A 13,986-nucleotide genomic window follows, 5' to 3' on the forward strand; every position below is an offset into this window, starting at 1 on the left:
AGTTGTTTGTAGTGGTTTTGATTTTTTCTGTAGCTTAACAGATAACGTGTTTCAGCAGATTCCTTGCGTATATATGGCTGCATCAAAGCTAAACGGCCAATGCGGATTAAGTAAAAAAGCGGTTTCTTCGGAATTCACTTTCCTTTATCGAGTATTTACTTAACTTAATAGGTTTGATAGGTTTTTATACGGAATTATCTAAGGCGGTTTAACGCGTATAAAAAAGTGGGAGATCGTAGCGAAAAAGTTAATAAGCGGCAGTAAAAACCGAACCACAACTTGAGCGAGCGAAAAAACAAGTACTACAAATAGCTAGTTATATTTCAAAGTGAAAACGAAAAAGGAAAAGAAAGAACAGCCAAAATGTCAAATAACAATTGGTATTAATTCTTGTTTGGAGTCGTAAACCCTAGTGCGTTAACCTTTATGTTAATGATATACATACATATTACAACTTAACAATTAGCGTACGCGTACCCAACATACCGCCACCTTTGAACTATCCTGATACGTGCAATTCAGAAATCACAATTGTAGTATGGTGAAATTAAGAAAATTAGCAAACAATACAAAATACTTAAGTTAGTTCTTTGTCGCACACATATCTAAAGGCACAGTTTCACAATCGGTCGAACTAGTTCCCTGTTTGGTGTCTTTAAAGTGACCACTCTCACACATTCGTCAGCTCCAGGGTGGCATTTGATGACTCTAGCAAGTACCCATTTCGTCGGAGGAGTATTCTCACTTACCACATCGCCTTCTTTAAATTTACGTGTAGGTCGAAACCATTTTCATCGACGCTGTAAACTTTTCAGATATTCTTCTCTCCAACGTCGCTAGAAATGTTGTCTGATCGTTGATATTGCTTGCTATGCACTTCACATTTGACATCAGTGTTGGAAAACGGAATGTCAATCACCTGACACCAAAATTTGACGACAGCCTTTGACATGCACTACATCTACAATTGGTCAGTTTTTATGATGTATTTGACACCAAGTGAACAGGTGTTAGTTGTCGATGTCAGTAATTTTGACATAATGAAAACCAAGAATTAGATAAAGTTTGAAGATCATAACAAGATGTAGGGAGACAGAGGTGGCGCAATCAGCAGTACCGCTACTTTGTTCTTGGCGAATTTGACATAATCAGTTGTTCGTGTGACGTCATTTTAGCAAACTGTTTGTATGTATGCAGAGATTTTTATATGTATGTAAATATGGCGACCTCCATGGTTTGACAGTTAACAATCTTTCTCTCCTCCATCTCCAATTACTCTTTCCTATTCGTTGCTATCTTGACGTGATCACCCGCAGGAATGCGCAATCTTGTATTCTATCATTCTTGAGATCATAAATTATCTGAAATATTATTTAGTTTTTATGAATTTCTTAGTATAGCTGGGATGTGTAACTATAAATGCATTTCAATTTGAGTTAATACTTAAAAATTTATGGTGAGGTGCTTTAATGTCAATCGAATTAATGTCGCTGACATTAATAGACAATTGACAAGTTTTAGCAAAAAAACCGACTTAAAAAAATATATATATATATCTATGTATCTATGTATGAATATTAATGTCATTGACATTGCACGCCTCCACATATATCGAAGTTCCAGCTATTCCATTTTCTTGTATATTTATGATTCATTCGCCGCATTAAAAATATCAATATAGGATACATCGATATTTTGTTGCCTCAGATCGAAAAACGTCGATGTATTTTATAGACTTGCAGCCCTAATGCAAATATGGTGCCACACACAGTGATGCCAAATATTGTCAGAAAGAAGAAAGTTACAGAGTTGCTTTTTTGCAAATTAAGACGAAATTCGATTTTTTTAGAAAAATTCGATTTCGTCCGAATTTAGCACCACAAAGTTAGATTTTAAAAACTCGCCATTTTATAGCTAAAGTTCGATTAAAATTCGAATTTCGAATATCGAATTACCCAGCCCTAATATACCCCTTGTCGCGCATTCTGCAGGATTCTGTTCGGAGCGGACGTGATTCCAGCACTCAGGTGGTAGTACCTCTTGGATGTGCTTGCAGCCGTGCCAAGGTAATAGTTGAATCCGTCCAAGCGTACAACGAATAGCGGAGATCATTCCAACTATTTAACACGCTTCTTACTAACTTGGAAGATGCGCTGCACAAAGCTCCAAACGAGGTAGTGTAGTTGGCTTTATTGGCGCTACTTTAGACTTGGCCGAGATCAGGGCGACCGCGATATGACCGTCGCTTTGAAAGATGCGTGCATACAGGACGGCAGCGTAAGCGCGTTGAGGTCATCCCAGTCACCCCGTCACGTCAGATGTCTTGAAACCACACTTGGACTTAATTGTAGTTGGAGCGAGTAATCCCAGCGGATCGAAAAGCGTACTGGCATCGGAGAAGAAAGCTCTTTTGGACAAAATAGAAGTGGGTTGCATAAGGTTGATTGCGATAGTGAAGCAGTCGTCTTCTGTATTCCAAATGAAGCAAAACACGTGAACGTCTTTCCCATCAGATATGTAGTGCGAAATGTTTTTTGAGGCGTTGGAGATACAATCCTTCCACTCCACACAATTTGACGCCAACTTACGAAGCTCGAGTCCACCCTCGATGACAATTTCGTAAATATTTCGTTGAAATGAATGAAGTTCATCTTTACAGGAAGCTCCAGTCAGTAGATCGTTTATGTCAAAATCCATAAGTATGACAACAGCGGCCTTTTTACTCTTATTTGCTGAATATGCTGCAATCTGCTGTAACGATTTAACGGCTAGATGGGATGCAGCTGCTACTCCATAAGTGACACGTAACATTCGGTGGTCTTGGATAGGCAATGATGGAGCAGTACGCCAAACAATGCGTTGCAGATCGATGTGATTTGATGATACGCAGGCTTGGCGGTACATCTTCGCGATATCCTTGGTTACTGTATACCGATGAGTTCTGAAGCGCATGAGTATGGAAATCAAGTACTGTTGCAGCTGCGGTTCAACAAATAGTGCATCATTGAGTGAGGTCCCAGTTGACACTTGACTCCTTTACTACGGGGTGATGTGGCGTGTAGTACGCTCGACTTGTCGGTGTTGTTACCCGTTTCATATGGTTCACGTCAATGAGTTCTTGCATGAACTCATTGTAACGTCTTCGTAACACGTCGTCGACAGCCAACTTTCTCTCGATGCGGAACAGATTACGAACAGCAAAGCTTCGAGAATCTCCCAGCGGCACGTCAGGTTTCAGCGACAACTCGACAACAAAACGACCATCAGGTGACCTTTGTCTTCAGCTGTCAGATGCATTTTGTGCGGGCCCCTTCTAACTCCCACAACCTCGTAAGTGCTCTTTCTAATCGTACATCACAATGTAATGCCTGTAGACGCGGCATTAATGGACCACTCTACCAAAGAGTGTCCAGCCAAAGACCGTTCGCTGCGTCATAGGCATACCAAATTGACCCTTCTGAATTTCCGGACAAACTAGCTGGTCCATAGCGTCCATGCCCACCAATATGTTTATGTGACGGGTCTGCTAAGAATAGTCCATGAATGTGCGGCCATGTCGACTCAGCCAATGTTTGCGTTGGCAAATTTCCGTAATTTCCGGCAAAATCAGCGCATTGATTGCATAACATTTATCTGAATAATATGACGAAAGCGAAAGTAGAATCACGCCTCTAGCTCGCCCTCCTTGTGATGACCCAATTCCTGTGATGATTACCGCAGACGACGTTCTGGGTAGACCCAGGCGTTGTCACACGACTCTGTTACAAACGATGCATGGGACCCAGAGTCGAACAACAAACGTGCCGGTTGCCAACGACCGGCGGAAGCGCGCACCTTCACTAGAGCAGTAACAAGAAGAACGGTCCATTGGTTTACATGTAGTGGGTCAGCATCAGAACTTAAGCACGAAGGAACGGATCCGCGAGCGGGATCCATCGAAGAATCGATTGCGGGTGCAGTGGGATCTGCGGCGGCGTAGTTAGAACTTGCTTGTTGTAGTGGCCACATTGGTTGAGGCTGCAGCGATATGTAGTAGAGTGTGATGGCGTTGGCGACAAGTTCGTTATACCGGTGTGCTATTTCATCGAGACTTAAAATGACCCGAGCTCAAACAATTTAAACAAAGTCGTGCCTCTTTAGCGAAATTTAATTTAGCGGTAGAATCCAGCGGATTGAATTTATCGCATGAGTAAATCTTATGAGCTCCCTTGCAATAGGGACAACTCACACTGTTTTGCTTCGGTAGTGCGTGGAGAACCTTGGTGGACCTACTTGCTATAGTCGACTTACTTCCTTGTGGCGCGGCAGCTGCTGCTGAAAGCATCGATAGTGATCGGCACCTCACCTCCAAAAACTTTGCTAATTGATCGAAAGTTGGGGGCTCGTCACTAACGAGGGATAGCTCCCACTGCTTCCTGGTCTCAAATGCTAATTTGTTTACCACATCGTGCACAAAACAATCGTCCCAGAATTCGACCGGGCGACCTAAAGCCTTCGGTTCGCGAATATGCTGCTGATATGCGTCGAGAACGCCTTTGATAGCACTGGCAGTATCACTTGCAGCTTTTCGGATGTCAGCCATTGCTTTAAAGTACGCATCAACAATAACTCGCATGATTTTGAAGCGAAACTTCAACAGATCTCATGCCTCCTTGTAGTTAGCGTCGCTGATCTTGAAGCCGCTAATGATCGGTAATGCATAGCTCTTTAAACAGCTGCGTAAGTAATGCAATTTCTTGCCGTCTGACAATGCGGAGCTTGTGTCAACCAGCGAGCAGAACACGTCATAAAAACCTACCCACTCGGTGGAATCGCCCGAAACTGATGGTAGCCCCATCTTCGGTAAACGTATTAAGGCAGTTATGGTTGTTTGTGTGGTTGCAGGCTGATTTGGAGGTTGTGTACAACACTTTTGTACCCGGTTAAAATTCGCAAAAGCAGTAGAGTACCATGTTTCGGCTTGAATTCGTACATTATCCTCCAAATCCACGTTGTCGGCTCCACAGGAATTTTCCACTGCATCTTGAGCTGCGCTGAATCGGGTCCATTGCTCATCCAACAGCTGCAGATAACTTGTCACGGATTCAGCATCCATCGTAAATGCATCATCGATGCTCTTTGCCATGAACCGCTTGATGGTATTAAGCGCATAATCGCGTGACTACCGAATTTGACATTGCTACTTTTCCTTTCGCTTGTGTTTCGAAGGTCAATATTGGTTTTGCGAATTGTTTGCAGAGGACAAATCAAAGTCGTTCGAATGTCCTTCAATGTCACTGAAAGGTCACCATTGTACAGAGAGGGCGACGCGCGACTAATTTTGTAAAAAATTTAGATTTTTTCTATACTGTGCTCTTGCTTATGAACTAACGTATTTGTGTAATGTACATATATTGCGAGCAGTATTAGCGATCCGGTGCGAAGGACCAGTAAATGTTGCGGCAGATTTCTTGCGTATATATGGTTGCATTAAAGCTAAGCGGCCAATGCGGCTTAAGTAAAAAAGCGGTTTCTTCGGAATTCACTTTACTTTATTGAGTATTTACTTAACTTAATAGGTTTGATAGGCGGACGACTGCGCCCTTCGTGCCGGTTGGGCGGGAATGGAGGTTAAAAAGCCGTTGGGATTAATTCATTAATATTACAACTTAAAAATTAGCGTAGGCGAACCCAACATAACGAAATACGATCGGTTGAAAAAATCGCCACCACACTTTCAACTACAATTGGTTTGACTAGTGTACTTTGCAGGAAATCGTTTGTAGTTTGTAGTGGTTGTGAGTTTTTCTGTTTTTTTTTGGATTGTAGTTCAACAGATACAAAGACTGTTGAAAAAAAAATTCTTTTTTCTTAAAATCCGGATGCTAACAAAGTGATATTTTATAATGATTAGAAATGGTTTGTAGATGTTTGTAGTGCTTTTTATTTCGTTTTAATTTCAACAGATACCGAAATAAAGACGGATGAAAAAAATACATTTTTGCTTAAAATCCGGGTACTAACAAATTGATATTTTATAATTATTAGAAATGGTGTGTAGATGTTTGTAGTGCTTTTTATTTCGAACCGAAATAAAGACAGTTGAAAAATAAATACCTTTTTCTTAAAATACGGATGCTAACAAATTGATATTTTATTATGATTAGAAATAGTTTGTAGATGTTTGTAGTGCGTTTTATTTCGTTTGTAGTTCAACAGATACCGCAATAAAGACAGTTGAAAAATAAATTTTTTTTTCTTAAAATCCGGTTGCTAACAAAGTGATTTTTAGTATGGATAGAAATGGTTTGTAGATGTTTGTAGTGCTTTTTGTTTCGTTTGTAGTGCAACAGGTACCGAAATAGAGACAGTTGAAAAATAAATACTTGTTTCTTAAAATCCGGGTGCTAACAAATTGATATTTTATCAAATGAATGGATGTCAAATATTTTTAAGAAATAATTTTGGTGGTACTTTAGGGGATTTACGGACATAAAAAATGGAAAAGTTATTAATTTTTAATAATATTTTTTTATTTAGTGCTTCAAATAAAAAAATTGGAACATTGGATTTAAGAAAGAGTAATTTTGCTGCCTTTTCGGATTACAGCCTGTTTTCTAACGGGTCGTAAATCAAATCTGCGCCACTAAATAACTACTCGCTCGATGCGACAAACTTGAAAAACTTGAAACTTGACAAAATTGTAAATTCTTTTCGATTGACGCTGCACCAGTTGAGAGGACTTTCAGTTATATTTCTTTTTTTTATTGCGGTGCAACAATTGCTTTTTTGGAATTGCATCGGGGCTGCAAATGTCGGATGTATCCTCCTGACTTTCATCTTCACAACCTAGCATCATGGCAAGATCGTTGTTTAAACACTGTTATGCTCCAATTTGGAGCACCAATTCTTTTGGTTGTTTCAGAATTTGGAAAACCTGTTCCGTCATCAGTGTTTTTCGATTTTAGTTTTTGTAATTCATTTTTAATCCTGTCTTCTGTTACTGGTTTGAAAAATGTGCGCTTATAGCGAGGTTGTTAATAGGTGAATATGGCAAATAAATTGTTATTTTCTAGGAATGAAAACTTCGAAGAAAATTCTGTTTTGAAAATCGTGGCTGCTAGCATAGTTAATTTAAAATCTTGTAATTTTGTTAAAAAGGTACCGTGTTTTTTATAATAATTTGAATTATGGAATCACGGACGATAAAGGTCTCACATTTGCTTAGTTGACTTCTTGGAAAGGCTCTCCTGTAATGAATACCTTGTAATTAGTTTTTTTTTTTTATTAGTTAGTTGAACTCGGCTTTTCCTAGATGGAGGCAGTCACAATTAATTACTCACCGCTATCGGTACCATAAGCCACCAAATCCGTTTTGTTGTTACATTCCATGCGCTCAATGTGTTTTTATATATTTTTTGAGGCGAATGAACGCAAATTTTCAACATATGTATCGCTAGTACTATTTCACATTGTTGCTGAGATGCAAAAAACTACAACTAACTGAATTTTTGTATTGCCTAAAACGATGTGGGGACTTATGATTCAAGGAAATACATCATAACCAATCAAAAAGTTAATTTTGGATTTTTAGTTAGTTACGACCTTTTGTATTTCAGCGACGATGTGAGTTAAGCGCTTTACATACTAATAACGATATATTACATGCCAAGTCCCCCTCCTCAATATATGTATATAAAATTCACCTTGAATTAGTTCTTATTTAATATGTGAACTTGGCTGTCGACTTATTTACATATCATTTCATCTTTATTCCGATGCGTGCTAATTTTGACAATTTACACAAAATTAAAATAAATGTTTTTGTTTTCGCGCTAAACGACTAATAAAAAGAAACACTGAACTTAAGAATAATAAGTTTTATGAGAAAAAAATAATTATACTTTTCTAAGAAACAGTAGAAAAAAACCAGCGATGTATCCAGTTTTTTCAACAGACCTTTGACAAATAATATTCGATAGTTACATAATTCTTACCTAATTAAAAGTAATCTTTTAAATATACCTACTATTATCTTACTCTTTGACTTTAAATTACGAAAGAAGGTCGACGTAGGGGACAGTCTAAACGTAGCATCTCCACAGGCAAGAAAATGTTGGCTAACATTGCACTTGCACAATATTCCCATTCGCAAAAGCTCCGCATTGATTATTGCGAATGCGAATGTTAAAATTTATGCGGAAGTTCCGCAGTTGCGAATGCGAATGCGAATATTCGCAACAACCCCGTACTGCATATCTCTGGAAGTGTTCATGGAAGAGTACTCGAACATAGTATGGAGATATATGAAAACAGTCGCATCCACATGGAGAGAAATTGTGGTTAATAGAAAAGGGGGTATGGCACCTCCCTTATAAACTGATTTTTTATATTGCATATCTCTGGAAATGTTCATGGTAGAGTGCTGGAACTTGGTATGTACAAGATATGTATATTAAATCAATCGCATGATCATGAAGAAAAATTGGGGCTATTGAAACAAGGGGCGTGGCACCTCTCATACACACCGAATTTTTAACACTGCATATCTCTGGAAGTGTTCATGTTAGAGTATTGGAACTTGGTATGTACAAAATATACACAATCAATCGCATAGTCATGAATAAAAATTGGGGCTATTGGAAAAAGGGGCGTGGCATCTCCCGTACAAAATGAATTTTACACACTGCATATCTATGGGAGTGTTCATGGTAAAGTACTGGAACTTGGTATGTAGAAGATGTATAAAATCAATCTCATAGTCATGAACAAAAATTGGGGCTATTAGAAAAAGGGGCGTGGCACCTCGCACACAATACGAATTTTTCACACTGCATATCTCTGGAAGTGTTCATGGTAGAGTACTGGAACTTGGTATGTATAAGATATATATTATCAATCGCATAGTCATGAATGAAAATTGGGGCTTTTGAAAAAGGGGACGTGGCACCTCTCATACAAACCGTATATTTCATACTGCATATCTCTGGAAGTGTTCATGGTAGAGTAAGTACTGGAACTTGGAATGTACAAGATAGATAAAATCAATCGCATACCCATGGAGAAAAATGGTGTTTTTCGGAAAAGGAGGCGTGGAACCTCCCATACAAACCGAATTTTTCATACTGCATATCTGTAGAAGTATTCATGGGAGAGTACTCGAACATAGTATGGAGATATATGAAAAAGGTCTCATTCACATGGAGAAAAATTGTGGTTATTAGAAAAGGAGGCGTGGCACCTCCCATACAAACCGAATTTTTCATACTGCTATAACGAAGCGTTTTGGTTGCCCCTATGCTTCTTCTACGATAATGGGGTCAACTCGCCGTGTCTAGGGTTCGTTATAATAAATTTGTAGTTTCGGGGCTCTGGTGAATCGTAGTTTATTAGATTAGTCTCTTACTTACTATTAAACATATAACAAAATAACAATTGGAAATATTCGGTACCGTCACTTGTAGTGGCTGGGGCCGGTTCCTTGTTCCATTACTAGCACGTTAGGCTGTAGTGGCGTCGCTTTAGTACTGGTGGGCAGCGCTCTGCTGACGCCAATGAATGGCACACTGCTAACGTCGGTAAGTGGTGCTCTGGCACTCAAAAGCAATCCCTCCACTAAGAAATATGGTTCTCTACCCCTGAGTGGTGATATCTTGTGGTGTTTGGTCCACTCACAAGCAATCCCTCCCTTCAATTGTAGCTGTTCGACCGCGCAGCGACATGTTTCTGTGTGATGTTGCGTTGTCATAGCAACGAAGAGGCTGTCGGATGTTGCTGTGACTAGTTGCGTGGCTGGCTGCTTTGGCTCGGCGATGCATCCCGGTGCCCCTTTGCCTTGTCCGACGAAGCGCATGACCCTTTCGATAGTCTCTAAGTTATACACACCGCAGTCCCCATCGTTTTCTTGTTGCGGTACCCTCGGGTGGACTTCTTTAATCTCGCAGCTCGTCCCGCCGTACCTCTGGGTATACTCCCACTGCAGGAACTTTCCCCATGTTGCTGTTGCCCTACTCAAAAAGCGGTGGCGTAGCCAGGGGGGATTGGAGGGCTAGATCCCCCCCTTCGTCAGTGAAATGAAACTTTTTATTTTTGAATTAATAACACAATACTATTTTACCCTTCCGATTTATAATTTTTTTATTTCAGACTGATGACAAGTTATCTTTTAATGAATATATAAAATTATCGGTTGGTGGATTATGTATCTGTATATTTGCGAACTACACTAGGCCATTTTGCTTAGTTTCCCACAGTGTTGGGAAATAATCTATAATCTATACAAAAACTGTACTTTTCGGCTGTAAATTGTATCGGCTTTTTAATTTGCTCATATGTATGCGTGCATACATAGATTCCCTTCAAGGTCAATGCTTTGATGGTATTCACGGGAAAGTTTATGTAGGTACATTTACATATTTTACACCTTTAACATATATGTCAAGGCAGATATTTTAAGATACACTTCTTAACAAACAAATTTCTAAAGTTATTATGAATGGATAAAAGATACATCTTCTTTGAATTCAGTACTAAGACTTGACATTTCAAGTGCTTATCAAAACTTTATACATGTTAACTAGATTGGCCATTTATCTTAAAATTATATAATTTTAATTATTCGTTTATAAAAATGCAGTTTACACTTTAACAAAACTCGTATAAATCCAAGGTTTAATCTTTGCGCAACATTAACAAAATCAACAAACTTTCATACAGCTTTTTAATTAGATTTCCTAGAAATACATATTTTGAGTACGCAGTTTTGTAGCCCGATCAATTCAAATAAAGCGCAAGTTTAAAATACATAGCTGCGACTTATCGCTGATTTTTAATATATTTTTTTTTTTGATGAAGGCGTTGCTCATATTCTTCATTAAAAAAATCGTCGAACATACTTAGATAATATGGAAGAAAGTTACCGACATCGTCAAAAATATGCCATACATCAATTGTAAATCACAGCTACTTTAAATTTGCACTTTATTAAACTAAAATTGAATGAGCTAACAAACTGCAAAATATTATGAGATAAAATTGAAATAGAAAGTTCGAAATTTTTACGAAAGTTTGTCGATTTTTTTTAATGTTGTTCAAAGTTTAAACTTATTCTCATTTAGTGTTTGTTAAGGAATAAACTATGTTTTTATAAACAAATAATTCAAATTAAAATATAATAAAATAAATAGTCACATCTAGTCAATTGTGAGTGTCGTAAAGTCGTGATATTTAAGAACATCTCTTTCCTCATTAACGATGACACTGTTTCTATATGAAGCTGATTTCGACATTTTTTTTTTAAATAACATTTAGTATCGAAAATATTTTTTCAAACCTTGCCTAGGAATGTGATATAATGGTTCGTTCAAAACCTTTTTTCAAAACTCATAAAGGCAAAAACGAGAAGGCGAGGACAAAAAGAGAATAAAAAAAAATTCCCGCAGTGAATTTTCAGATTTTTAAAACGGTATAGTAATTTAATTTTTTAAATTTAAATAAAGCATGAACACCCCATGGAATAAACGAGTAGATAAAAAATATATAACGGTAAAACTGGCACGTACATAAATATATGAAAGAATGCACTCAGGCGACGCCTCTAGCCATTGTATGTCACAAATTTTAGTTATCGATTGTTTTTTATTTTTTTATGTATGTTACCGCATAACTTTGGACCACATCCGATTTCGATAATTCTTTTTGCATCGGAAAGGTACTGTCTCAGAGGTGGTCCCATACTAATCTGAGATATATATATATATATTTTTTTTTTACATGAGAGTTGAAGTCGGTTTTTTTTTGCTAAAAATTACTTGTTAACCGACTTCCAAAAAATTAGGAGGCTATCAGTTCGTCGGAATATTTTTATTTTTATTTTATTTTTTTCCTTTATACTTTGTATAGAAGATATTATGTTTAAATAGGTGGCAACCCTACTTAAAAATAATAAGGATTTTGTACAAGCAAAGGTATCTCATGCTTTTCTAGAGGCCAATCCCTTTCATTTGACACCGCATCTTTTGCAATCCAACGAACGGTACGGATCTTATAGTTTTTTAGACAGGTGGCAACCCTATTAAAATTCTTAGTAAAAAAGATCCCTCTCCTGTCGATACAGATTATATAACAGAAAATCTCGTTAAAACCCGTTCAATATTTTCGAGGTTACCGCGTGCAAAGAATCTCGACTTTCCTTTATCTATACTTCTATACTAATTATATAAAGAGAAGTCCCTTTTTTTGTAACAGGTAATCTCGTGAACGGCTGGTCCGATTTTCATGAAGTTTTGTATATAAATATCTTTCGGTGACCACCATGTTTTAGGCTAGAAAAAATTAACTTTTCTCGTGTAGGTGGACCAGGGACCGTTCTATTCGAAAAAATGTTATTATGGTCCGATTTGCTTAAAATTTGGTACGTAAGTAGCTTTTTAGCATATATTAGCATATATGATCCATTTTTTCCGGGAAGTGGTCCAGGGACTAATTTATTCGAAAAAATCGTATTTACGGTCCGATTTGCTTAAAATTCAGTACGCAGGTAGCTTTTTAGCATATATTAGTGGAAGTGTTGAAAGTCGAAGTGTACGTTAATAAGTAACAGATCTTTATGAGTAAATGTAATAATATCTTATATTTCTCTTATTTGAAGTGAGACATTCAAGCGCGAAAATGCACACCTCAAAAAGGAGAACGAAAATCAGTGCACCGAGCTCGATACATTGAAGCGGGAGTCCGAACTGCAATTGAAGAGACACGCATGGAAAATGGAGTCACTGCAAAAACGTTTGGATGAAATGGCAGCCGAAATGAAAAATGTGTACTAGCTTCCATCTTTACCAAAGGGCAGATAGCGAAGCTGAAGTCTGGGTCGAAGCGACGAAAATGGGCTGAAGAGGATATTGGGAAGTCAATATCGTTGTATGCTGCCAGTCCTAAAGCGTGCAGGTTGCTATATAAGCAATGCCTTCCACTCCCATCGGTCCGCACACTTCAAAGTTGGGCACAAAAACTGGACATTTCGCGCGGACTTATAACCCCAGTCTTCCGGTTAGTGGCCGCCGCTACCCACATGAAAGAGGCACAGAAGCTATGCGTGTTGAGTTTCGACGAAATGAAAGTAAGACAATCTTACTGTTACGATGTTCCGTCGGACTCAACATTAGCCCCCGTCAACAACGTACAGGTAGCGATGTTAAGAGGTAAAAATTACAATCAAAATTTTATAGAATATCAAACCTTTATTAAGGTCTTTTATATTACAGGTCTCATGGCAAAGTGGAAACAGCCAATCTGTTATGACTTCGACAGCAAAATGACTTCCGTTTTGCTTCGAAGCATGTTGCAGAAGTCAAAAGATTGCGGCTATAACGCAGTGGCTGTCGTATGCGATCTTGGAGGTACCAATAGGGCCCTCTTTAATGATCTAGGCGTAACTGAAGACCAGCCGTGGTAAATAATCACAATTAAACTTATTGATTTCAGTTCTTATAATACTTCTCACTTCCATAGGTTTATTTTCAATGACCAAAGGATTTACGTTTTCGCTGACGTGCCACACTTGCTAAAACTTTTGCGAAATCATTTCCTTGATCAAGGTTTCCTAATTAATGGGAAACCTGTGAAAAAGGAAATAAATTTGGAGTTATTGTCATTTACAAGCACGGACTTGACAATAACTCACAAGATTTCTGCAAGTAACTTGACCGTGGCTGGAGCTCACCGCCAAAAGGTCAAGACGGCAGCGAAACTATTTTCGCATACTGTGGCGCAGACCATAACAAGGGCAGCAAGTCTGGGTCATTTGCAGAACCAAAACTGGACCGAATGCTTCCAGTTATTCAAACCAGTATGTGTTATTATATTATATTATGAAATTGATATATTATATATTTTACTATATTACATATCGTTATCTTAATTCACAAAGGCTCTAACTAACAGGTTTTCGTACTAAAATATAGCTTAAATAAAAATTTCAAAGTGTTAGTACCAAAAGCAACGGAGTTA

The 13,986-nt window shown here is 38.1% G+C and overlaps 1 protein-coding gene across 1 annotated transcript; it reads right to left on the reverse strand.

Annotated features, from left to right (window-relative positions):
* Window positions 1-4,642: 4,642 nt before the first annotated feature.
* LOC118736318 lies at window positions 4,643-5,095 on the reverse strand. The gene has a single exon (XM_036466414.1). The coding sequence runs from the start codon at window positions 5,093-5,095 to the stop codon at window positions 4,643-4,645; it is 453 nt and encodes a 150-aa protein (XP_036322307.1).
* Between the last annotated feature and the right edge of the window lie 8,891 nt (window positions 5,096-13,986).

Source organism: Rhagoletis pomonella, unplaced genomic scaffold (genome assembly GCF_013731165.1).
Source record: "Rhagoletis pomonella isolate Grant_MI unplaced genomic scaffold, Rhpom_1.0 Rhpom_scaffold_00003, whole genome shotgun sequence".
Classification (NCBI taxonomy): Eukaryota; Metazoa; Arthropoda; class Insecta; order Diptera; family Tephritidae; genus Rhagoletis; species Rhagoletis pomonella.